The 26,307-nt window shown below is 52.6% G+C and overlaps 1 protein-coding gene across 2 annotated transcripts in view; it reads left to right on the forward strand.

Annotated features, from left to right (window-relative positions):
- The first annotated feature begins 75 nt into the window (after positions 1-75).
- NUP98 (nucleoporin 98 and 96 precursor) overlaps positions 76-26,307 on the forward strand; it is a 48,937-nt gene continuing 22,705 nt past the window's right edge. Inside the window, exons 1-16 of one of the 2 annotated variants that reach the window (XM_081327349.1) lie at positions 76-534; positions 6,058-6,160; positions 7,130-7,231; positions 7,327-7,506; positions 9,704-9,843; positions 11,199-11,306; positions 12,072-12,255; positions 12,656-12,816; positions 13,643-13,780; positions 14,883-14,967; positions 17,479-17,571; positions 18,511-18,648; positions 18,833-18,966; positions 20,881-21,068; positions 22,849-22,965; positions 24,518-24,813. In XM_081327349.1, the coding sequence (XP_081183475.1) occupies positions 6,085-6,160; positions 7,130-7,231; positions 7,327-7,506; positions 9,704-9,843; positions 11,199-11,306; positions 12,072-12,255; positions 12,656-12,816; positions 13,643-13,780; positions 14,883-14,967; positions 17,479-17,571; positions 18,511-18,648; positions 18,833-18,966; positions 20,881-21,068; positions 22,849-22,965; positions 24,518-24,813 (2,140 nt within the window). In that variant the 5' untranslated portion in view covers positions 76-534; positions 6,058-6,084. The remainder of the gene's footprint in view (positions 535-6,057; positions 6,161-7,129; positions 7,232-7,326; positions 7,507-9,703; positions 9,844-11,198; positions 11,307-12,071; positions 12,256-12,655; positions 12,817-13,642; positions 13,781-14,882; positions 14,968-17,478; positions 17,572-18,510; positions 18,649-18,832; positions 18,967-20,880; positions 21,069-22,848; positions 22,966-24,517; positions 24,814-26,307) is intronic. The other variant, XM_081327348.1, reaches the window with a different exon arrangement.

A 26,307-nucleotide genomic window follows, 5' to 3' on the forward strand; every position in this document is an offset into this window, starting at 1 on the left:
CGCTTAGGCTCCACCCACTTCCGGGGACCCAGGGACCTCCGCGGCGTCGCTCTCCTCCCCCCGGCAACAGGGCCGTCGTCTCCCCAACCAATCGCCGCGCCCCGAGGAGGTCCGCCGCGACGACGTCAGGAGGGAGGGCGCGGCAGATTGGACAGGGCGACGTTGGGGGGAGAGCTACGGCTCGGCCAATAGAAAACCAGCGCGAGGCGCTGACGTCGGGGGACGGCGCGCCAATGGGAATCTTCCGAGGAAAGGCAGCGCGGGGCGGCCAATCGGGAGCCTCGGCGCCCTGACGTTCCGCGCGGACGAGCGTCGAGCGTGCGTGTATGACGCAGTTTCTCCGCCGCCGCCGCCGCCGCCGCCCCCCAATCGCGACCCCTCGAGCGGCTGAGGCGGGTTTCGAGCAGGCGCCGCCGCCCGACGGCCCTCGCTCACAGAGACGCCGCTTCGGAGCGCGCGCTAGGCCGGGCCGCGGGCCCCGAGCCCAACGCCGCGCTTCTCCCCCGTCGGGAGAAGGCCCAGCCCGGAGAAGCGGTGAGGGAGCGGCCCGGGGGCTTCTGGGAGGTGAAGCTGGGGCCGCGCGGGGGTCTCCCGCGGGGGGGGAGTGGGCGGGGCCCGTCCGTCACGTGGCGCCGGCCGGCCGAGGGGCGCGCGCGTGCGGGGCCGGGTGGGGGGGGCGCCCGGGCAGGACCCGCTCCGCGCCATTTGGCGGCGGCCCTCCGAGCCCGCCTCGAGCCGAAGGGAAGCCGCGGGTGGGGCGGAGGGGCTGCCGCGCGTGCATCCACGGGCCTTCGAGGCGGCCGAGGGCCCCGGGACCCTGCCCGCCTCTCTCGGGCCCGCGGAGCGGAGCTGGGCGGGGGATCCCCCAGGAAGCGAGCCCGACGCCGAGCAGACCCGCCGTTGCCCTGGTGTCCGGGCAGCTCCCGAGCCTGGCCGGCCGAGGGCCCGGGAGCGGAATCCCCGCCGCCGAGAGGCAGCAGCCGCAGCGCTTCCGGGGCTCTCCCGAGCTCCTGGGACATCCGGGTCAGCGTTGTCCCAAAGGCGACCGGGCTCCTCCCTTGGTTTGTTTTTCCTTGGAAGACGTTTCGCTTCTCATCCAAGAAGCTCCTTCGACTCCGACTGGATGGAAGGGAATGGATGGGGTTATAGTCCTCGCAGTCATCTGTGTGGTGCTGGCTTTACATTATATGATATTTATGTTTATATTTATATCGTACACATACTATATTAGGATTAAAATTATGGTAAACAGGCAGGGGGAGAGAAAACTGCTAAGGGTGATGTGGATTGTGCTATTGGTCCATTAACCACCTCCCAAGCCAACTGGCAGAGGCATGTTGTCACGCCCTTATGGAAGGTCAGACAGGTGGGAGCAGATCTCACCCCGTGTTCTACCACAGTGGCCCCCGACATTTGGTCATCAGGGACCAGTTTCATGGAGATTTTTCCATGGCCTGGTTTTGTGTGCTGCCTGCATCCCACGGATGGGCCTTTGTTTGTGCGGACCGGTTCCGTTCCACGGACTGGTGGTTGGGGACCCATTCTAAAGCAGGGTTTTTCAACCAGTGGTACGCGTACCATTCGTTTTCTCCAGCCAGGAGAATGCAAACAGCACTGATGAAATGAAAAGCTGGCATGTTGGAAAGGAGGTGGGTTTATTTAGTTCTGGATCAGCTGGCAGCTTGATTGGGATACCATAAGGATTTTTGTACAAAACTAATTACATTTGTTTAAAGGGATTAAACCTGCAGACTCATTGCTAGCCTAAAATACATTGCTAGCCTAAAATATTCCAATAACCAAAGCACACAAAGGAGCCTCTGAATTACAAAACGCTGTAAAAAATTGTACAAAAATTCTTATGGTAACCCAATCAAGCTGCCAGCTGATCCAGAACTAAATAAACCCACCTCCTTTCCGACATGCCGGCTTTTCATTTCATGAGTGCTGCTTGCATTCTCCTGGCTGGAGAAAACGAACCTTTTCTTCCAGCAAGAGCTGCTGCTTCTCTGTCCCTGTTTCCTCCCTGACCTCTCTTTCCTTCCCTGTTGTCTTTTTTCCCCCTTTCCTTCCCAAACCACCACCTTTTATAGCCTCCCCTCTTTCTTCAGTTCACCTCCAGCTCGTGCTGCTTCCAATCAGCTGGAGCCAATCAGCAGAGCCCAGACAGTCCTGCAGCTGCCTCCCTCATGCTTGGCTCGCTTCGGATCGTTCCCTTCCCCTGCTACACTTGGCTAGCAGTTGCGTACCACCTGCCATGTGGCAAAGTACCACAGGTGGTACGTGTACCACCGGTTGAAAAGCCCTGTTCTAAAGGACAGGGTTGATGTGAGTGCATCAAAGATTATGACTTGTAAAGGTTTTTCATTAGTTTTATTGTGGTTTCCTTCCAGTGTAATTAAAGAAACTGGAATTGATGGAAGAGCATATTTGTAGGGTTAGGGTCGAACTGTGAATAGAGAACACCCTCAGTGCCAAGGTCAGTGCTCTGCTTATGTTACCTAGTTGGGCAATGAAGGCCTTGCAAGAAAACACCCAAGCTCAGAGAGCACCAAGGACCTCACAAACTCTGGAATCGAAAGCGCAGAAATGTTGATTGTCTATTAGAGAATATCAGTAACAACGTTCTTTGCTTGGAAATAAACTTTCCTGCCAGGCAATGCTAAGGAAACAGAGATTGCCCTAGTGGTGATTTTGCAGCCTTGAATAATTTAAAAGTTGAGGGGGGGGGGCAGGTTAAGCATAATGAATATGAGCCTTGGTGGAGCAGTGGGCTAATGCCTCCTTAAGTAACACCAGCTGCCTGCCATTAGTGCAGGTTCGCATCCCACCAGGCTCAAGGTTGACTCAGCCTTCCATCCTTCCGAGGTAGGTAAAATGAGGACCCAGATTGTTGGGGGCAATAAGCTGACTTTGTAATAATGCCGCTTGGGGGTGTGTGTGAAAGCCCTAATAAGCAGGCATATACATAGAATGAAGGCTACTGCTAAGCTTGTAAGCCGCCCTGAGTCTTCGGAGAAGGGCGGGATATAAATGGAATTAAAATAAAAAAATAAAAATAATCAAACTGAGCTTTTCGTGCAGTGATAGTGAAGGACAGAGATATAAAAGGCAAAAGGTTTTATCAGCAAGCTTTGGATTTTGCAGTAAAGAGTTTTGATGCATTCTGTAGACTAACAAATCATGATTCCATTAACCAATTAACTGAAGGTGTATATTTTCATCCTCTTGGGATCATGAGCAACTTGAGAAAAGGGGTGGCTTCAGTTTTGAAAAATGCCTCAGTCATAGTGGCAGAGCCTGAATTTATAAGTATTGATAAGTTTTATGAATTAGTTTTTCACCTGCTTTTTTAACAGAAGTTCAAAAGTTTATGAATTGCCAATAATGTTACAGTCCCTAACTTGTAATAAAACATTTAGAAATTAACTTACATTCCCTTAGCTAGTTGGTTTACAAAATGTTTATTCTTTAAATACATCAGTAAAAGGTTTATAATTTGCTTGGATTAAAAATTATATAAATTAGATTCTGGATTTATTTATAGCCACCTTTCTTATTTTTATAAATAAGGCAGCGAACATACCTATTACTTCTTCTTCCTCCTATTTTTCCCACAACAATCCTGTGAGGTGGGTTGGGCTGAGGTGGACGGACTACCCCAAAGTCCCCCAGCCGGTTTTCACGCCTAAGGCAGGACTAGAACTCACCGTCTCCTGTCATTGGCCCCAAATCAGCCAGCTGGCTTTCATACCTAAGGCGGGACTAGAACTTACCGTTTCCTGGTTTCCAGCCTGGTGCCCTAATCACTAAATCAACTTCTGATGTAACTAAATCCGACAAGACGCCTATTTCTGCAGAGTACAGCACTTCAATTTTGCTATAGATTTATACACGATATCATTTGTTGATCAGTTAATAATCTTATATAAATAAATTAGAAAGGGGGGGAAACGCAATTGTAGCAAATTATATGATAAATTTTCCTATTCCGAGAAATAGTCATAAAACTATGTACTTAGAAGGAATCTTAATCCTTCTCAGAGATGCTGTAATAATCGGGTTTTAATTGCTCTCCTAAATTCCATTAATCTTGGGGTAAGTCAAATCGATTCTTGCTAATCATCAGCAGACTCTTCTGAGATGTCAGCAGTCTGTTGGAGCCGAATTCTTTTGACATGCCTCCCTAGGATGAGGTGAGAACAGGCACTTTTCCATGCTGTAATTGGACCAGTTAAATTTTTCTTTGCAAAGGAAACTAGGAAAAGCAGAAGCTTCTAGTTTATCTTGTGTAGAAAGCCAGGGTATAAAAGATCTTCAGCTGCTTCTGCTTAGTTGACGGTCTAATGTAGGCTGGGAAGAATCCGGGCCTAGTCTGCTCTGTTGTGCCTTTTAAAGGCATTTTCTAGTAGCCTCTGGGTGGCCCTTGTGTGTGTGTGTGTGTGTGTGTGTGTGTGTGTGTGTTTCTTTGAAATACGATTGGCTGAGATTTTGTGGAGGCATTGTGAATGGGAGCAGAAGGTTGACAGCACTAATAAAAAGGAGACATACAGATGTAAGAGATAAGAAGAGAAGTATTTGTGACATTCTGGAAATACTTTTACCATAAAGAGATATGAATGTCATTTCTTTATGAATTTAATGTTCAGGATGTGATCTTCAGAGCTTTCGTATTTCTCTGCTGGAGCCCATCCTCAGCGAACGTCTCTCTAGCAGTGTGTGTGCTTTGGGCTGTTTTGTGTGGTATTTATATGGTGCCTGATGTGTGTCTCTTTTTTTAGATGTTGATTGGGATGTTGATGACTGACTATTAAGTCATTGGCTGTTGTTTCCTTGTGTTGCCCAGCCCTAACCTCCTAATCAGGGGTAGGCAACCTTGGCTCTTTTATGACTCATGGACTTCAACTCCCAGAATTCCTGAGCCAGCATGGGGGAACTATGGCCCCTTCGTGATTTGCCAACTTCAACTCCCAGAATTCCTGAGCCATGCTGGGTCAGGAATTCTGGGAGTTGAAGTCCACAAGTCATAAAAGAGCCAAGGTTGCTTACCCCTCTCCTAAGTACTTGATAAGCTGGTGGTAAATCAGCATTCCGGTTGACTGACAAGGGGCTGTTTCCCAGGCTTCAATCGTTCCCTGGCTGTTATTATGCCTGCTCGTCCAACAATCTTAGTGGCTGCAAAAATGAATGTCTATCCTTGTTTAATGCATTGTGAGGCTATCAATTTCATGCTCATAAGTTACAACAATTTCTTTTATTTTTAATAATAGTACCCTATAATGTTTATGGGGACGCGGTGGCTCAGTGAGTTAGGACGCTGAGCTTGTCGATCAGAAGGTCGGCAGTTTGAGTGAGAGTGAGCGCCTGTTACTCGTCCCAGCTTCTGCCAACCTAGCAGTTCGAAAGCACGTAAAAATGCAAGTAGAAAAATAGGGACCACTCCGGTGGGAAGGTAAAAGCGTTCCGTGCGCCTTTGGCGTCTAGTCATGCCGGCCACATGACCACGGAGACGTCCTCGGACAAGCGCTGGCTCTTCGGCTTTGAAACGGAGATGAGCACCGGCCTCTAGAGTCGGAAACGACTAGCACGCATGTGCAGGGGAACCTTTACCTTTACCTTTTTATGATGTTTATTTCCAAGACCCTCAGAGGTCTGTTACTTTATGCTTTCGTGAATCTGAGCCAGACATAGGTTGAACAATTTTGTCCTCTCAAGTAGCATTTTTCTCTTATATTTGAAGACATCCAACATTTTTTTTAATCCATCTTGTTTCAATGCATGGATGTGTACTCATGACATTAAACCATAGTTTTCTTACATGGCCCAATTTTCTGACTGCAGAAGGTACGCTAAAATATAAACTAACCACATAGCCAAGGCTGGCACCATGCCCTCGGTTGAAATGTGATCAGCTCATAACTCTTTTGCCATTGATAGCAAGATGACTGATTATTAATTTGCTAGTTTATCAACTTCTGGTGGGGGGGGGGGAAAGCCTAACAGAAACTCCTAAAATCTGAGTTTGTGTAAAGTTTTTATTTCTTTTTTCTTTTCTAGGTATTGAGACATTGAAATAACTTCAGCATGTTTAATAAATCTTTTGGAACGCCTTTTGGCAGCAACGCAGGGGGATTTGGAACAACTTTGACTTTCGGACAGAGTGAGTGATCGAGAAAGCAGGGATGGTTTTGGCCTAGATGAGCAATTTCAGGCAGAAATCTTTTACCTCCCAGTAAGCTCCCCCTTTGAACCCACACCCAATGACGGGCTGAGGTTTTAATCTCCTCTCCGATGGAAAGGCTTAACATATTTTAAATTTTAGTAGTATGTGATCTTTGTGAACCGCATAGAGAACAACGTTACTTGGCAGTCTTGCATAGAATGTAGAACATTTTCTTTACAGGCAGTCCTCGACTTGAGACAGTCCGTTTAGTGACCATCTCAAGTGATAATGGCATTGAATAAAAGTGACTTACGTCCATTTTTCAGACTTAATGATTGCTGAAGCATCCCTGTGGTCACGTGATCAAAATTCAGATGCTTGGCAACTGACTCGTATTTATGACGGGTTGCGATGTCCCGGGTGGGGTGGGGGGGTGTCACCTGATCCCCTTTTGCGACCTTCTGACAAGCAAAGTCAACGAGGGAAGCCAGATTCCCTTAACAGCCGTATTACTAACTTAACAACTGCAGTATGTCATTTAACAACAAGCCAGGCAGATCACAAAATGGAGCCAAACTCACTTCGCAGCTGTGTCTCACTTAGCAACGGAGGTTTTGGCCTCCATTGAGGTTATAAGTTGAGGACTACATGTATAACGTGAACATGGACGGGATGGGACTGAGCTAGAAGCTTTTTATTTAACGTTCTGGTTTTTTTAATGCGGTAAGCCCTCCAAAGGTTTGCCCGTTTTAATTATCGCATAATTATCGCTGGAGCTTCAGTGTTCAGCAAGACGTGGTTTGCAAAACCACGTGCTGTTTAAAAAAAAAAGGCACCGTACTTCGGCCTGAACGTAGCTTCTGCTTTCTGCCGCTCAGCTGTGGCCACGGCAGCAGCTGCACTCCAACCCTTTGGTGAGCTCAGAGGCTCCCAGCCCACCCCAACCCCCCTCTTCCTGCCTTGCAGACACTGGCTTTGGGACAACCAGCGGAGGAGCCTTCGGGGCATCGGCCTTCGGATCCAACAGCAATGCCGGAGGACTCTTTGGCAGCACTCAGACCAAGCCAGGTACGGATCTGCCCCCCACCCACCCCCGCCTGTTGTGCCCCCTGCCCCCCTTCTCCTCCGGGGTGCCTGATCAGAGGGCTTCTCTTTGGTTGCAGGAGGGCTCTTCGGGGCGAGCACCTTCAGCCAGCCAGCCACCTCGTCCACTAATACCGGTTTTAGTTTCGGCACGTCAACCGGAACGTCCAGCGGCCTGTTTGGCACCACGAGCACTGGGGGAGGCCTCTTCTCAACCCAGCCCAATGCCTTCGCCCAGAGCAAGCCGGTGGGGTTTGGCAGTGAGTATGGCTGTCTCCCTCTCGAGTAGCTGGGAAGCGCCACGTGCACGGTGCCGTTTCCCGCTTTGCCTCCCTGAGCGGAAGGGGCCTCTCTTCCAAATCCTGAAAAACACTCCTGGGCATCTCCTGGGTCCCGTTGACAAAGCGAGGTTTGTGAGGTTCACAGAGGTGGTGCCAGGCGTGATCTAAAAACTTATCTATTCCAACAAGCCGGCCTGGCCTGATGGATTTGGGTTTTAAAATTATTCTTACTTTATTGCTTTATTGTATTCTTACTTTATTGCTCTGTACACCGCCCTGAGTCCTCCGGGAGAAGGGCGGTATATAAATCAAATAAATAAATAAATAAATAAATAAATAAATAAATAAATAAATAAATAAATAAATAAATAAATAAATAAATAAGGAACTAGAACAAAACCAACACTGCGAGCCTTGGTGGAGCAGTGGGCTAATGCCTCCTTAAGTAACACCAGCTGCCTGCAATTAGTGCAGGTTCGAGTCCCACCAGGCTCAAGGTTGACTCAGCCTTCCGTCCTTCCGAGGTAGGTAAAATGAGGACCCAGATTGTTGGGGGCAATAAGCTGACTTTGTAATAATGCCGCTTGGGGGGGTGTATGAAAGCCCTAATAAGCAGGCATATACATAGAATGAAGGCTACTGCTAAGCTTGTAAGCCCCCCTGAGTCTTCGGAGAAGGGCGGGATATAAATGGAATTAAAATAAAAATAAATAAATCAGAGAAGCGGCTTCGTTGCCTATTGCGCCTGTTTACAAGAACCTCCCCAGACTGGACTCCGCTCTCTTGGGAACAACCATATAAAGGATTTTTGGGGAGGGGGGGTCAGGTCTTCCTCGCTTCCTCCCCTGCAAGGATTCCCAGCTAGCCAGTCTCTCCACACACACCCTCCCCCACTCTGGCTGCAGATTCCGTCCCATCCTGATTGGAAGCCCAGCCTCCTAACTCTAGTAAAATAAAAATAGATGAACCAGCGCGTGAACGGAAGAAACCTGTTTGGTCGAGGAGTCAAAATCAGCGTGGTTAGAAATATAATCTGAAATGTTGTAAAACTCCCATCCTCCTCCTCCTCCTCTCCTGCTTTTGATCCCCATGGTGAGGTTCAGCCTCCTGCTGAATTGTCCTTTAGCTCTGTCGATGCTCTTTCGGCCAGCAGGTGAGGAGGACTCTGTTAAATTGGTCACAGACCTTGACCTTGATCAGATGTATAACATGACAAGAGAAAATAATTATAACCTGCTCCTGTCCTGTTTTTAAGGCCAGCTTTAGTGGAGTACACACAGCAAAGGCACCGCCTCTTCTGTCAGTATTGTAATTGAGTATAAGCTGAAACGTGCCCTGAAGTATTTCAGCTTGTCAATAGTATCTTCACAAAGTTCATACTGATGCAAAGTGGCTTGGGTTTGAAAAACGTGCATTGTTCAACTGATAGCCTTAAAGGTTAACTAAAAAGTGGGGACAGGGACTTCAGGGCATTAACCAGCCCCACAGCTCCTGTGTTCTAAAACTCTCGGGGATTGGGTTTAAAAAAAAAAAGATTTCAGGATTTAGAACAGGGCTGTTCATTGCCGTCACTCAGACTGCAGTTTCCCAGAGGTTTGGATAGATCGAGGGAAGGGGTAGGTCAGGCCTGCCCTTGCGCAAAGAATTAGTTCAGACCTTTGCTGAGAGCCAGTGGTCTTTCTCTGCAGCCTGGGCGGGACAAAGGGTCAGCAAGGGGAGAAATAAAACACCCTTCCGCCCCGTTCCCTTTGGCCCAAAGAACCGGCGGTGTCTACATCCTCCAAGGAGACTTTTTTGGAAGGCAGAATCCCCTGCTGGAACTCGTAGCAAAAATGGAAGCTGCTGTATGGAACCACCTTCCTTCCTTGACTCCGTGCAGAGGACAGAGGAGGTGGTTCTCTTCCCCACCCCCAGGCTCACTCCGGAGCTTTTTGTGAACTGCACAAAGGCTGTGTTCTCGGTCCCAACCGTGGGAGACAAACGGGCAAGGAAATGGCCTCCGTCCCTGAATTCGCATCCTTGTCCATGCTGGCCCAGAACCCAGTGCTCCTTAAATGAAAACGTTATAAGTTCTCCCTGCTTTCTATCGGATATTCATTGCGTGAGACAAAGTCCAGTTTTATCCGTGACATGTTTGGACGTGGCTTTTATTTATTTTATTTTATTTTTTTTACAGATTTTGGGACAAGCACCAGCAGCGGAGGGTTGTTTGGCACCACTAACACAACCTCCAACCCATTTGGGGGCACATCTGGCTCCCTTTTCGGGTCAACAAGCTTTTCCACTGTCCCTACTGGCACCACCATTAAGTTCAACGTAAGCCCTGTTCACCTGCGCAGATTTCCTGCGGTTTACGTCACCCTTCTGAACGCTACGTCTGAATGCCTTTCGCTGCCCTCGATAAGAGAACGAGGCTTCATATTCATTACGATTCCCGTGAAGCTGACTCAGTCCTTCCGTATGGGCCGGCATAACAAGATTTAATTTAGGGATAGGAAGTTCTTGTCAAGATACCTTGCAGGAACGTATGCTGGGGAATCTGGATTAATTTTGCCGCTCTGGAGAAGCTGATAATGTTCTATATAGTTCTATTTGTGTGTGAATTATTTGAAGGAGGGAGTGTCAGGATAACGGCTGTGCTTCTCACTGTGGGATCCTTGGTGCTCTCTGAATTTGGTGGTTCTCTTCCAGAGATTTCATGAGCCAATTAGGGAACCTTGTCAGTAGAGGAAGTGCGGGCTTTTCTCTCTCTGTTTACACGCTAACGGCTTGCCCTGTCAGTGTTGGGAGTTTTTCAAAGGCTTGTTAATAGGGCTGTTGTTTACTGCTTGATTGTTGGTCTAGTATTAATTTTGACGTTGATCTTTGCTTAGATGGGTAATTGTTGGCGAGGGGGCAAGCCACTGCATAAAAACAGAGCACAAACCCCCCTCCCTTCTAGTACCGAAGATGTTACCTAGTTGGGTAATGAAACGTTTGCAAGAAAACCACCAAACTCAAGAGAGCACCAAGGGCCCCATCGTTCAACCCTGAGCTGCGAATACGAATACGCTGCTGATTTCTTGAAGAATGGCTGTGACACTATGACCAAATGTTCCTCATGTGTGGACGTTGGAAAGCTGCCGCTGGCTAGGATAGACGGCCCTGAGTCCGGTGCCCGCCCACCCGCCCCATCTCCTGCCTCACCCTCTGGTGAGAAGGAGGCAGGGGGTGTGTGCGCCATTGGCGCTGCTTTAGGAAGGGCAGGTGCCCCTTTAAGGGGTGGATGGAATCGCCATCCTTGAGCGTTCTGTAGCAGTTGATGAAGTAGTAGAAGATGGCCCGATCGGCTAAAAGGGGGCTCTTCGGTCTCTGCAGAGGGGGGAGCTGGAGCTTCCCTGCTCACATTCCGTCTGAAATGGCAGCAGAGGCAGCCACAGCCGCGAAGGCTGCCTTCCAGGTAGGCGGAGCAGAGCCCAGTGTAGGCAAGGAGAGGGTGAGACCTACTGTGCAGGGCAAATTCAGTCACCCTCAAGAGAGGCGGCCTGCCCGTTGGCGGGTACCGTAGCAGGATTTCCTGGGTCTCGGATCCAGCCCTCGGAGCCCACTTGCAAGCCCCCGAGGCACCCTCGGAGCCTGGCCTCTTCCCGGACTCGCGTCTCCAGCCAGTGCGTTTGTCCTTTTCCTTCCAGGCGCCCACCGGTACAGATACCATGGTCAAGTCTGGCGTCAGCACCAACATCAGCACCAAGCATCAGTGCATCACTGCTATGAAGGAGTACGAAAGCAAGTCGCTGGAGGTCAGTCTGGGCTGTGGTCCTGGGGTTGCCCTAGTGAAGAGGGGAGGGCGCCGGAGGGCAGGTCAAGGAGCAAGGGATGGAACCTAAGCCAGGAGAGAGATCCAGCCCAGAGCTAAGGAGGAATTTCCTGACAGGGAGGAACGGAAGTTGCCTCCAGAGGTTGTGGCTGCTCCATCGCTGGAGGCTTTTAAGAGGAGGTTGGACAATCGTTTGTCTGGAATGGTAGAGAGTCTCCTGCCTGAGCAGGGGCTTGGACTGAACGACCTCCAAGGTCCCTTCCAGCCCTGTGATTCTATGATCCACCCTTCTTAAAACTGGGGAATTCTGGGAGATCCAGCCTGGAAATAGGGAGGGATTTCCTGACAGTGAGAACAATTAACCAGTGGAACGGCTCGCCTCCAGAGTTTCTGGGTGCTCCCATCACTGGAGGTTTTCAAGAAGAGATTGGACAGCCGTTTGTCTGGAATGTTGTAGGGGTTGGACTAGAGGACCTCCAAGGTCCCTTCCAATTCTGGTGTTCTCTGTTCTGCTTGAATGAAGCCCAGTTGGAGGGATTCGCATAACTCTTCGGTCTCGTTCTAGCTTAGTTGAGCCTTTGCCCAGTGTCAGAACAGCCCTTCCCTTTGAGAGCAGCACCCCCTTCCCCCCCCCCTTTCCAGGAGCCCCCCACCCACCCACAATCAAAGGCTGCCTCTCCTGTTTTTGGAAAGCCAGAGCGTGGGGAAGGTGATCCTCTGCGTGCTCATTAAATGTTTCTCCGATCAGGAGCTTCGCTTGGAAGACTATCAGGCCAACCGGAAAGGCCCCTCCAACCCAGTGGGAGCAGGGGCTACCCCGGGCTTGTTTGGATCGTCCACCGCTGCGTCCAGCACAGCCACAGGACTCTTTGGCTCCTCCACCACCAACACAGGCTTTTCGTACGGGGCAAATAAAACCGCATTTGGAGCCAGTAAGTATCCACGGGCTGGTCTTGCTCTGGCCAAGCTGGTCAAAAAAACCCTATCGGCTTTAGTGCGGTGGCTGCTGCGGTCTCTGGGCTGCAGAGTTTCCCAACCTAGGCCACTTTGTAAGACGGGTAGACTTCAACTCCCAGAAGGGGGATTCTGGGAGTTGAAGTCCACTCGTCTTAAAGTGGCCCAGGTTCCCCGACGTGAAGTGTATCCTTTGATCGGTGTATCCATGGTGTGTCATCCCAAACCACCAGATAGTTTCGTCCAGCAGCTTCAGGCAGAGGGGAGAGCGACCAAGCGACGCTGCCATTTGAAGCACGCCCCCTCTGGGTGCTTTGAACTCAGAGCTGGTTCCAGGAGAGGATGGTAACAGTGAGGGACGTCGTCTCTGTGTTGCAGGTACCACCGGTTTTGGCACAGGGACCGGAAGTCTCTTCGGCTCGACTCAGCAGACGCCCAGCCTCTTCAACAAACCTTTTGGTCAGCCCACCACAGCCCAGAACACGGGCTTTTCGTTCACCAACACCAGCACCCTCGGACAGCCGAACACGAACACGATGGTGAGGGGTGGGGGTCTCGCAATCCGGAAAGCTCTTAGCTGTGGTATGAGACACGCCTTTCTGGGACAGGCCCATCACAACTTTTGTTGAACTCTTGAGGGGTCGTTCAGACCCTCACGTTGGCACTCAGTCATGGCACAGCTAGTAGAGACCGATAGGAGAGGATATTTGATGTTCTCTGAGCTGGGCGGTTTTCTTGCAGACGTTTCGTGACCCAACTAGAGAACATCGTCAGTGCTAGAAGGGAGGAGGAGGAGGAGGATTGTGGGGTCCTTGGTGCTCTCTGACCCTGGTGATTCTCTTGCAGATGTTTCATGACCCAACTAGGGAACATCGTCAGTGCTAAGGATGTTCCCTAGTTGGGTTATAAAATAATTGCAAGAAAACCACCAGGCTCAGAGAGCACCAAGGCCCTTCTTCTCTCCACAATGCCCCTCCCCTCTAGCGGGGATGAGGTTGCCTGGCTGGGTCATGAAACATCTGCAAGAAAACCGCCCAGCTCGGGGAGCGCCAAGGGCTCACAGTTCAGCCCTGAGCCTTTGGACAGCCCTCGGTCTGAAATGGTGGAAAGTCTCCTGCTTAACGCAGGGAGTCGGCCTCGGCCTCTGAGGTCCCTTCCCGCTTTGTTCTTCCGTCAATTCTTCCTTAGCTCTGCTCCTGCCCAACTCGGCTGAATCAGCTCCAGCCCCAGCAGAGTTCGTTTCTCTGGCGGTTTTTCCTGCCCCCCCCCTTTCCTGCTTAGCTTTTCCAAAGGATCTCTGTCTCTCTCTCACACACACACACACACTCACATGCTCTCCTCCTCAACCCTCCCTGTCCTTGGCAGGGCTTGTTTGGAGCGGCCCAGCCCACGCAGACGGGAGGCCTCTTCGGCACAGCGGCCAACACCAACACCGCAGCTGCCTTCGGGACAGGAACCGGAATCTTTGGACAGCCCAACACCGGCTTCGGGGTCGGTGGCTCGGTAGGTGGATTGACCTTCGGCTCTGGGTTGGGGGGGGAAAGGGAAACTGCGGGCAAGCCGGTCTTTATTCCTTGCCAGGGTCACCCGTGACGGTGGTCCAGGTTAGCCGAGGACCCTCCCGGGGCACTGAGGGCAGGAAGCATCCTTGCCTGCAACTCAAGAAGCAGCCGTCGCAAAAGGAGCCCTGGGAAGCGCCTCTCTCTCTGCTCCGGTCCCAGATCCCAGGAGGCTGTTTTGGGGATCACAGGGGGTTGTCGACTTACAGCCATTCATTTAGCGGCCACTCAGATTCGCAACGGCACCTGAACAAAGTGACTTAGCCCCGTTGTTTTTTTTTCACCCTTTACGGCCACGGCAGCGTTCCTCCCCCAGGATCAGGCGATCAGAATTCGTACCCTTGGCAACCGACTCATATTGATGACGGTCACAGCGTCTCCGGGGGTGTGTGTCACGTGATCCCCCTTTGAGACCTTCTGATGAGGGAAGCCAGATTCACTTAACGTCCTTGTCATTAACTTAGCAGCTGCAGTGATTTCCCTTAACAACTGTAGCAAGGGAGGTCATAAAATGGGACAAAACTGTCTCACTTGGCAACAGAAACATTGCGTTCAATTGTGGCCGTAAGTCGAGGGCTGTCTATCCCTGTGATCTTCCTGGAATCTGTCCCTGGGGGCGCTCTCTAGGGAATCTGCCAGTCAGGCCCCTCCTGGCAGCAATCCACCTCTTAAGAAGAAATCCTTTCTCCAGCTGAAAGGAAAAGATCTGTCCTGGCTTCACACACACACACACACACAGCGAGGACTGGATTCCCAGCTAGGACAAGACCGTGTGCCTCCCCCTGCAAAGGGCACCTCCTCTTGGGAGCTGGGCCTGCACTGGCCCAAGACTGGACCCTCCTCTCTGCCTTCCTCCGGCCTCGGGCAGCCCTGGGAGTTTTTCTGCGCAAGGAAAGGGCAGCGGCTGGGTGGGGCGGCAGGAGAGAGGGGGGGAAAATTGCCGCCTTTCCCGATTGCGTGTTGCCCACTAATTGCAAAAAAAAAAAAAAGACCTGGGTGCCTGCGTTTTTGTGAAAGTCACTCCGGTCTCTATTTTTCCTTTTCAGTCCCTCTTCAGTAACAAGCCCGCTGGCTTCGGCACCACCACCACCAGCGCCCCCTCTTTTGGGACCACAACCACCGGACTTTTTGGTAAGCGACGAAACGGCGCTTTCCGGACGCCCTTCGGCCCGTTGTGTGTTTTGCCAGCTGGAAGGCAGAGGCAGAACTGGGGCGAAGCTGGGGCGGTGCCAGCTTCCCCCCCCCCCCCCCCGTGGACTTCAACTCCCAGAATTCTGGAGCCAGCCAGGAAATCCACCGGTTGCAAAGGTGCCATCCTGGCTGGCTCTGGAATTCTGGGAATTGAAGTCCTCAGGCGGTAAAGTTGACACAGTTGCCCACCCCCGAACTGAAGGGTCCCTGGTCACCGAGGGTCACCTGATCTGGAGAGGCTGGGGTCGAGAATGGGGGCGGGGGCTCTGGTCACCCCTCTCTCTCCTTTCCCCAAGCTGGGCTTCTGTGAGCTCGTTCAGTCTCTCCCCGCCCCTTGTGGGCTAACAATGTGGGCAGCTGTATAGCGACATAACAAGGTAGTCCTCGACTTAAACGAGAGTTTGCTTAGCGACCGAAGTTACGAAGGCACTGAAAAAAGCGACTCGGGACCGTTTTTCACACTTAAGACCTTTGCAGCCTCCCCAGGGTCGCGTGACCGGAATTCAGGCGCCTGGCAATTGACTCGTATTTATGACCGTTGCTGTGTCCGAGTGTGTGTGTCACGTGATCCCCTTTTGCGACCTTCTGACGAGCAAAGTCAACGGGGGAAGCCAGATTCGCATAACAACCCGTGTTGTTAATTTATCAGTCGCAGCGATTCACTTAATAACGACGGCAAGGAAGGTTGCAAAATGGGGCAAAACCCACGTAACAACTCTCTCGCTTAGCATCAGACATTTCGTGCCCTCTCTGTGGGCACGCGCGCCATGGCCCCAGACCCGCCTCCCCCCACGGCCCCCTCCTCACCAGCAGCCCCCCCTCGAGGAGAGTCGCCCCCGAGCGCAGCCTGCATGGAGCAGCGCAGCCAAGGACATGGCAGCCGAGCAGCAGGGACAAGACTTCGCCCCGCACCCATCACGCGCGGTTGATGCTGCGGGGCGTGGGCGGAGGGCGTGGCTGCCACATCGCTGCTGGGCCGCCTGGGTGATCTGCGGCAGGCCACGGAGGCAGTGGGTGGCCACACGGGTCGGGGGCGGGCAGGGGGGCAGTTTTGGGGCACTCGGTCTCTAAACGTTTCGCCCTCACTGGGCTAGGGGGTCCCTGCCGGGTGCCAGGCCATCCGTGCGCCCGCTTCTCTGTGCCCAGGGCTGCAAGGGTGGCACTCGCAGCCACCAGGCAGGGTAGAACTCACACTTGGTGGGATCCCAGGTTAAATGTCTTTCCCTGAACTTACGGGCGCAAGCACAATTAAAGTTTCAAGGAGTCCTAGACTGACAGCCGTAACTGAACTCAGAACGATGGTCATAAAAGTCACCGGAGTCATTAAGCGGGCCACTGGGAGACCCCACCCGATTTTATGATATATTTTTTTATGGCAGTCATTCGGGGAATGGCACCCTCGTTTCCCCCAAAGGATGGGTTTTGCTGGAAACGGGAAGTAAACACTAGAAACCAGGGGGGGGGGAAATCAAAATCCTAGTTGCGTGACCGCGGGATGCTACAGACAGCCATAAAGGTGAATCAGTTGCCAAGTGCCATCGTATAACCAGGGTGTGTGTGTGTGTGTGTGTTTATATGTGTGGGCATATGCGGCTGTTATAACTTTGAAATCGGGTCTTAACTAGCCTGGAGGGGGGGCGCATCCATTGTACCCCTCAAACGATTGATAAGTGACCAGTTGTAAGTCAAGGACTACGTATATAGGCGATACAGGTCATCGATGACTTATTGGAGCAGGGGTCCTCAACCTTGGCCACTTTAAGACTTGTGGACTTCGACTCCCAGAATTCCTCAGCCAGCGTCAGACCACCCTGTCGTTATGAAAAATACGTCAGTCGTCTCTGGTTGAGAGTGCTGCCAATTCCGAGATGCGGCTAGCCGATGTGACGGCTGCCGGGAAGGCGACCTGGAGTGTCAAGAACCGTAGAGGGGAGGGGTCAGATGGGCTCAAGAGGAGGTGAAGACCTTGGACAGATCCCAAGAGGGATCTCTGAACCACGAGTAGTTTGCCGCAGATTGTCCCCCTGATGAGGAACGTACCCTCCTCGTGTTTGAGCCAAGGGTCCCGAGTTGTCATATGCGAGCCCCGTGGACAGCAACTTGTCCACGAATCGTGTCGGGCGCTAAGCCCTTCTTAGGCCCCTCCAGTAAGTAATCCAAAATCCCCGGAACAGGAACTGTAAGTGGATCCAATTGTTGTCTCCCACACCAGTTACAGAAATTCTTCCGTGTGGGATCCTAAATCTTGATTAGTTGCGGGCCTTCTTGGAGCCTGAATCACGGTTCCCCTTTTCATCGTGCTGAAAATTGCACCCGAGGCCGGCCGCGTTCCTGGGGGCCAGAGGCAGCCCTGGGGCCTCAGAAGAAGCCTCGGCCGAACCTGGCTTGGTTTCCTACCAGCCAAGAGGCTGAAGCTCAGCGAAAGCCACTGACTCTGACCTTCTCCCCTAGGGTTCAATGCAAACGCCACCGGAAACAGCCTCTTTGGGAACAAGCCGGCGACCGGGGCTCTGGGTGCAGGCCTCGGGGCAGGATTTGGGACAGGTAAGATTGGGGAGCTATCAGCCCCGGAGGGTTTAACCTTCATTCCTTCCCTGGAACGTTCGGCCAGGAATCGGGGCGCCCCAGAGCCAAGCACAGTAATCGTGAAACTCCGCTAGCCTCAGGCCATCGCAGCTCCTGAACAATTCTCACAGGGAGCGCTAACGGCCAGATGACTGCGAGGAACGTAAACCCTTCCGTCCTCCGCCCTTCAGTCAGAACCGAAGAAGCTGCTTGGTTGAGAAGCAAAGCGTCTTCAGGGAGAAACAAAGGAAGTCCAGCTGCCTCTTGAAAAAGCAGTTTGGGATGAACGACGGACTAGATGACCGAGAATCGCAACAGACATTTGCTCCCATTCTTAATTTTGTTCCGTTTTCCTGAAAGGGAGAGATTAAAAAACCAGCTTCTGTCACCAAAGCATTATTTCCATCTTGCCCCCAACAATCTGGGCCCTTGTTTTAAACCGGCCTCAGAAGGCCGAGTGAAGAGCAAGAGCACTTAGGCTCATATACCGCTTCACGGTGCTTTACAGGCCCTCTCTAAGCGGTTTGCAGAGTCAGCCTGTTGCCCCCAACAACCTGGCTCCTCGTTTTACTGACCTCGGAAGGATGGTGGAAGGCTGAGGCAACCTTGATCCGGTCAGGATCGAACTCCAGCTTATGGGCAGAGTCAGCCTGCAATACCACATTTTAACCACTGCACCCCCGGTGGTGATACAACGGATGAAGAAGGTTGCTAAGTTTAACTTCTTTTTAAAAAGAAGTCCGACCAAACCAGCATTGGCCGGTGGAAGCATTTTTCCAGGAGCATCTTAAGACACACACAGACGCGCACTGTTCTTCTCTCTGGGCTGTTTGAGGAGGCTCTGAAGGCCTCGGCCATCGCTGGTTGATCACGGTTGCTTTCCCCCCACCCTTCCCTTTTCCTCCCCTCCTCCTGCAGCCCTCAGTGCAGGTCAGAATTCGCTGTTTGGGAGCACGCAGCCCAAGTTGGGCACGCTGGGGACAGGAGCCTTCGGTGCCACTGGATTTAACACCTCAACCGCCACGCTGGGCTTCGGAGCGCCACAGCCTGCCGTGGGTAAGTTGCCTGTGCCCCCAGTAGGGCAACCTCCGCACCTCTTGGCAGGCTGGAAGCTGCCAGCCATTTATCTGCCCTCCTGCCAACTCTGTCGGTCTCTGCAGCTGTCCGAGGAGGCTGCCTTTGCCCCGTGCCCTTGAGCGGCATCCGGCGGACTCATCCTTGCCCTCCTTTTTCCCCTCAGCTCTGACGGATCCCAACGCCTCCGCGGCCCAGCAGGCCGTTCTGCAGCAGCACCTCAACAGCTTGACCTACTCGCCCTTCGGGGACTCGCCGCTCTTCCGAAACCCCATGTCCGACCCGAAGAAGAAGGAGGAGGTGAGGCCAGGAGGGGCTTATCCCTGGGAAGACGGCCGAGGTGGAAAGCAAGAGGGCTGGCGTCGGGTGGGCCCACCTGGCAACTTTTTGGAAGGGGTGGGGGCAGTTCTGGCAGTTGTTGCCTTCGCACAGGCAGGCCGGGATGGCACAGAGGCCTTTCCAGCCCATCATAGCAGGGAACCAAACGTGGCTGGATGTAAACACTATCCATGTATTTCTCTCACTCCTGTTCCCCCTTTTTGAACTGCCCATCTCCCTCAGAGGGGGAATGGGGGCTGCGTGCAATAAAATCTTAGAACAGAAGAAACAGTGCATAAAAATTCAAGATTCAGAAGGAGTCGGGGGCATTTAAACGCTGCTGGACGTAGTTAAAAGTGAGGGTGGGCCTCTCGAGGCACCAGTCAGCCCCATAGCTGCCTGCTCTTCTGGGCTCCCCACGCGAGCCTACAGAGCCATGTGGAAGGCCCGGAGAGTGGGGGCCTGCCTCATCTTGTGGGGGGGGCAGAGTACTCCACAGGACAAGGGCGACGGCAGAGAAAGTTCTTCCTGGGCCTCCCAGTCGGAGTTTTCTTACAACTAAGCGTGTCTGAAAAGGGACGTGGCTCTTGGCCGCTAAAGTGCCACGGGCTGCCGTCTGCAGGGGCGTCACCTTTGGCCAGTGTCAGAGCCAGAGCCCGGAGCTCCCGGCAGCAAAATGCTTGAAATAGCAGCAGGTGGAAGGAGGGCTTGTGGGCAGGAGACAATACCCAAGTGAGCAGGAACTCCTGAAGCCCAGGCTTGCGTCAAGGGCAGCTGCCCCTTGGCGTCCGTTGTCTTACGGAAAAGGAAGATACTTGGGGGAGGGATACAAATTAGGGAGATGGGTGGGTGGATAAATAGACAGGAAGGGAGGGAGGTAAAGTTAGATGTGTCAGATTGCAGAGAGAAAAAGATGGAGGGACAGAGAGATGTTTGATAGAAAATAGAAAGGCCATCGTCATCGTCCTTTTAGCCATGACCTCTCCACTGCAGGATGGAAGCCTCTTCTGCATCTTTCCAACCTCTTTGGTCCTGGGCTTTCTTCTGCCAGTTGGGCCCGCAACATTTGCCGATGTCGTCGCTCCATCTTGTTTTAGGTCTCTTTGGTGGACACTTTCGATCCAGTAGGATCCATTCTGTGACCGCCTTGGTCCACCTGCCATCCGTTCTTCTGGCTGTGTGACCAGCCCGTTTCCATGTCAATTCTTTTACCCTCTTGATGGCATGGCATACTTCCCTTTGTTCTCTAATCCAGAGGCCCCCAGCCTTTCGGGCACCAGGGACCGGTTCCGTGGAGAGAGGTTTTCCCACGGACCGGAGGGGGCCTGGTTTTGTGTGCTGTCTGCATCCCCCAGACGGGGCTTTGCTTGTTTCTGAGGCCCAGTTGCTGCCCTGCCACGGACCGGGGGTTGAGGACCCCTGCTCTCATCCATTGCAGGCCTTTTTACCTTGTCTTGTGATGCCAAGATAGGTAGGTAGGTCAGGCATATCAAACTCGTGACATCATGTGAGGTCGTGTGACATATCAGGACTTCTCCCCCATTGCCGGCAATGGGGAGAGTGCAGTTTCGGTGTGAGACATCTGGCCTGTGGGCCAGCAGTTTGACATGCCTTAGATAGATAGATAGATAGATAGATAGATAGATAGATAGATAGATAGATAGATAGATAGATATAGTTAGATAGATATGGATGGAGATAGAAGAGAAAGAAAAGGAAAGAAAGAAAGTCGGAATGGAACGATGGCTTCTTGTGTTGCAGGGCTGAGCAGTGAGTCGGCCCTTTAACCCACCCCCCCCCCGCGGAGGGCCCGGCCCAGCCAGCATGAACAATTCGTCCCGAGTTGGAGGGGACATCCCCTCATCCCCACCTGGTAACGTTTGTTTCTCCTTCCAGAGGCTGAAGCCGACCAACCCGGCGGCCCAGAAGGCACTGACCACGCCCACGCATTACAAGCTGACTCCCCGCCCGGCAACCCGCGTGCGCCCCAAGGCTTTGCAGACCAGCGGCTCCTCCAAATCCCACCTTTTCGATGGTCTGGACGACGACGAGCCCTCCCTGACCAATGGCGCCTTCATGCCCAAGTTAGTAGCCCTCTCACTTGGCACCCCCCTCGGGTTCTTCTTCAGGGTCCCCTGTTATTGTAGGCCAAGGGTCTTCAGACGTGGCCCTTTGATGCCTTGTGGACTTCAACTCCCAGAATCCCTCAGCCACTGTGGCCATTGAGAATTCTGGGAGTTGAGGTCCACAGGCCTGGAAATTGCCAAGGTAAACAGGGCCTACACCCACCCCAAGCATAAGGTTCGGCCTAAGACCTCCTTCAGAGGTGTGGTGAGGATAACTCCCATAATTCCCAGCCAGAACTGCCCGTGATGTTCAGGAGTTGTGGATTTGGATGTATTTGGAAGCCCCCATCAAGAGAAAGCAAGATTAGACTGGGATTTAATTCATTTAGAGTCTTCTTGGATGCCTTAACACAGGGGATTTCAAACTTGGCCCTTTGATGCCTTGTGGACTTCAACTCCCAGAATGCCTCAGCCAGGGGTCACGCGTGCCTGGCTGAGGAATTCTGGGACTTGAAGTCCACAAGGCATCAAAGGGCCAAGTTTGAAATCCCCTGTTGTAGATCGTGGGCGTCCAACCAGGGTAACTTTTAAGACCTGAGGACTTCAACTCCCAGAATTCCCCAGCAAGCTATGCTGGGGAATTCTGGGAGTTGAAGTCCACAGGTCTTAAAGTTGCTACGGTTGGATTACCCTTATGGTAGACTGAGATGGTGCTAAACCATCTGCCTTTGAATCCCAGGTGTGGACGATTCCTTTCATTTCACTCAGCAACTCTTCAAAGACTTTTCTCAGGTTTCACGCCTGATCCTAGAAGAGCTGTTGCAGCCGTCCCCCTGGGTTCGTTTACAGAAGCCAGGAATTCTCGGTTGATGGGACACGGCGAAGTCTTCTGCGCCGCCTTCTCATTCGCTTATGGAACTCCGTCCCTTGGGATGTCCCGGGAAGATCCAGCCGAAGTTGAGCTGGCAGGCCTCCTCCTCCTCCTCCCCCCCTTTTCTCTCCTGTGCTTAATCTGTTGCTCACGTTGGAAGAGAGGAATTGAGGCCCTTGGTGCTCTCCGGGCTGGGTTGTCTTCTCGCAGACATTTCATGACCCAACTAGCTCAGGGGTCTGCAACCTTGAGAACTTTAAGACCTGGGGACTTCAGCTCCCAGAATTCTGGGAGCTGAATCCACAAGCCTTAAAAGTTGTCAAGGTTGCAGACCCCTGAGCTAGGTAACATCATCAGCACTGTGGATGCTCCCTGGTTGACTCAGGAGCCATTTGTCTGAAATGGTGTATAGGGTTTCCTGCCCGATCAGGGGGTTGGACTAGATGACCTCCAAGGTCCCTTCCAACTGCATCATCATCATCATCATCATCATCATCATCATCATTATTATTATTATTATTATTATTATTATTATTATTATTATTATTATTATTATTATTACAACGTCCACAGGTAAACCACCCAGCTCAGAGAGCAACAAAGGACCTCACAGTCCTCCTCCTCCTCCTCCCCCTCCCTTGTAGCCCTGATGATGTTCCCTAGTTGGGTCCTGAAAGGTCTCCAAGAAAACCACCCAGCTCGGAGAACCTCCATGGCCCCACCGTTCAACCCCGAGCTACAAAGATTCTCATCTATCCGGACTTTCTCCTCCTTTACACCTGCCACCTTCTACCAAAACAGAGCCACATGATCGGTGACCTCAGCAGGAATTGAGCGCAAAGGGGAGATGAGACCCTGGCAGGGGGCTTTTCCCTGGCTTGGCCTCCCAGGATAATTTCACGGGGTGTCTCTCTCTCTCTCCTCCAGGAAGAGCATTAAGAAGCTGGTTTTGAAGAACCTCAACAGCAGCAGCCTCTTCTCTCCTGGCAGTGCCGAAGTGGATGACGTTGCCTCGCCTTCCATCTACCCTGAGAATGGGGATCGGTACGTCTGCCCGCCCCCAGTCTCTGCCCGGTTCCTTTATGTCTCAAGCAGAAGCCCTTTTTTAAAATAGTCCTAGCTGCACTTTAGCCATATGCAGTCCTCCTAGCCCAGGGCTAGGCAACTTGGGCTCTTTTAGGACTGGTGGACTTCAACTCCCAGAATTCCTGAGCCAGCCATGCTGAGGGGAAAGGGAGAGGTTTCCAAGCTGAGCCATGCTGGCTCAGGAATTCTGGGAGTTGAAGTCCAGAAGTCATGAAGGGGGCCAAAGTTCCCCCATGCTGGCTCAGGAATTCTGGGAGTTGAAGTCCACCAGTCATGAAAGAGCCAAGGTTGCCTACCCCTGGCTAGCTATAAAGCTGCCACCTAAGGGAACCGTCTTATCCCCATCACATCAGCCCATCCCACCTGTCGGGTAGGGAAGGCATGTTGCAGACCCCGCCAGTTAAAGAATTGTGACTGGTGGTATCCCAGGAAATGGTCTTCTCTTCCCCGTCCCCTCTTTTGTGGAATATCCTCCCGTCCCCCCGAAGGTGAGGCAGACCCCTGCTATTCTCCTGGCCTTCTTCTGAAAAGGGGTTAAGACACAGCTCTGTGCCCTCGGGTGGGGAGCCCGTGGGGCAGAGGGTGCCCTGAAGGCTTTCTCCCTGCCTTTTAATTCACTTTACTGTTGAATGTGAACTATCCTTGCCTCTCTCTTAAGTGTTTTATATATATATAGTTTTTATGCTTTAATCCAGTGTTTCTCAACCTCGATGGCTTTAAGATGGGTGGACCTCCACTCCCAGAATTCTTCAGCCAGCATGGCTAGCTAGGGACCTCTGGGAGTCGAAGCCCACCCATCTTAAAGCCTCCAAGGTTCAGAAAAACTATGTTAATATTTTATTCGCACACTGCCCAGAGCCCTCTATGTGGGGGATAGGCGGTTTCTGAATTTATTTATTTATTAAGAAAACTGATGTGGCTGCCCCACTTGGGTGGCTCACAGAAATAAACCCCAATGCAAAACCCAGTGACACCACCCCGGATAAAATACATAAGGGCAAGGCCGGCTGGACTGCGCTCCTTTGGCAGGAGGAGTTGCATCCAGTTCTAATGGAAGGCCGCTGACCCTGAGCCTGTGGTCTCCATTCTGGACATTCCCCACCGTGACTGGGTTGAATGGGCTCAGAATGTCACAGCCACTGCCAGATGGGAACTGGGAACTGTGTGTTCTCCAGGGCAAAGCAGCCAAAAAGGCAGATTACACAACTTAGGGAGATGGATCTACACCAGGGGTATCCAAACTTGGCAACTTGAAGACCTGTGGACTTCAACTGGACTTCAACTCCCAGAATCCTGGGAGTTGAAGTCCGCAGGTCTTAAAGTTGCCAAGATTAGATGCCCCCCTCTTACGCTGCAGATATGCCACCCTGTAAAAGAGGCATCGCCCAGGACTGAAAACCCGGGCCAGAGAAATCCGTTCCCTTCCTCGTGTGAGACGCGGCAGAGTGACTTCCTGTAGCCATGATGGTCTCCCTCTGGCTGCTCACCTTTGACCGAGTCTCCTCTTTAGGTCGCTTAATGAGAACCACCGGCCGGACGACGAGCAGGAAGATGAAAGCTACTCCCGGGAAATGTCCATGTTCTTAGCCAACTCCATCGCCAAGCCCCTCCCCCAGACTCCAGAGAGCGCTCCGCACAAGCACCACAGCAACAGCGTGGACGACACCCTCATTGCCCTGAATGTGCGGCCGGCGCTGCGCAACGGCCTGGAAAACAGCACGGAGGAAGCTTCCTACCACGAGGATTCCTTGCAGGAGGAGCCGGACAAGGAGAGCGAAGAGCAGCTCTACCCCACCCATCCCGCAGGTGAGGTCGGCGTCCTCACAGGCATCGGCTTGCTGTCCCCAGCCTCGGTCACCCAGCTGGAGTCTAATGTGGAGGAATCAGGCGGTCTTGAGCACGTTATCTGGAATGAGTTCGACCCTGTTTCCCCTGATGATGTGGACAGGATCATGGGGAGACTGAGCACCACCACCTGTTTGTTGGATCCGTGCCCCTCCTGGCTAGCTTATGCGGCTCGGGAAGGAACATGAGGCTGGTTCCATGCAGTAATAACTGCTTCCTTGAAGGAGGGTGTCTTTCCTGCCGCCTTGAAGGAGGCGGTGGTGAGACCCCTTCTCAAGAAGCCTGCTTTGGACCCGGCTGTTTTAAACAACTACCGTCCAGTCTCCAACATTCGCTTTCTGGCGAAGGTTGTTGAGAGTGTGGTGGCGCATCAGCTCCCTCTGTTCCTGGAGGAAACTGATTATCTGGACCCGTACCAATCGGGCTTCAGGCCCGGACACAGCACGGAGACGGCATTGGTCGCGCTGGTGAATGATCTCTGGAGGGCTAGGGACAGGGGTTGCTCCTCTGTCCTGGTCCTATTAGATCTCTCAGCGGCGTTCGATACCATCGACCATGGTATCTTACTGCGGCGTCTCAGGGGGCTGGGAGTGGGAGGCACCGTTTTACGGTGGTTCTCCTCCTACCTCCAGGGCCGCTCGCAGTCGGTGTTGACAGGAGGGCAGAGATCCGCCCCGAGGTCTCTCATTTGTGGAGTCCCTCAGGGGTCGGTTCTCTCGCCTCTCCTGTTCAACATCTATATGAAGCCGCTGGGCGAGATCATTCGTGGTTTCGGGGTGGGGTATCACCAGTACGCTGATGATACCCAACTTTTTCTTTCCACCCCAAACCAACCCAGTGATGCCCTCTCCGTGATGTCCCGGTGCCTGGAGGCGGTTCAGGTCTGGATGGGGAGAAACAGGCTTCGTCTCAATCCCGCCAAGACTGAGTGGCTGTGCATATCGGCATCTCGGGTTAACCAAGTTATTCCATCCTTAATGATGGGGGGTGAGGTGTTACCCCCCGTTGATAGGGCTCGCAACTTGGGCGTCCTCCTGGATTCACGGCTCAATTTCGAAGACCATATAGGAGCCGTGACCAGGGGGGCTTTTGCCCAGGTTCGCCTGGTGCGCCAGTTGCGTCCCTATCTGGACCGAGACGCCCTACGCACAGTTACTCATGCGCTTGTGACCTCCCGTTTGGACTACTGTAACGCTCTCTACATGGGGCTGCCCTTGAAGACCACTCGGAGGCTTCAACTGGTGCAGAATGCGGCCGCGCGAGTTGTAATGGGGGTTTCCCGATACTCCCATGTAACACCTCTACTCCGTGAGCTGCATTGGCTTCCGGTTGCCCTCCGGGTGAAATTCAAGGTGCTGGTGATGACCTATAAAGCCCTAAATGGCGAGGGTCCGGGATATCTGAGGGAACACCTGCTGCCGGCATCAAATGCCCTTCGCCCAGTGCGCTCCCACA

The sequence above is a fragment of the Vipera berus genome (assembly GCF_964194415.1).
Source record: "Vipera berus genome assembly, chromosome: 4".
NCBI lineage: Eukaryota > Metazoa > Chordata > Lepidosauria > Squamata > Viperidae > Vipera > Vipera berus.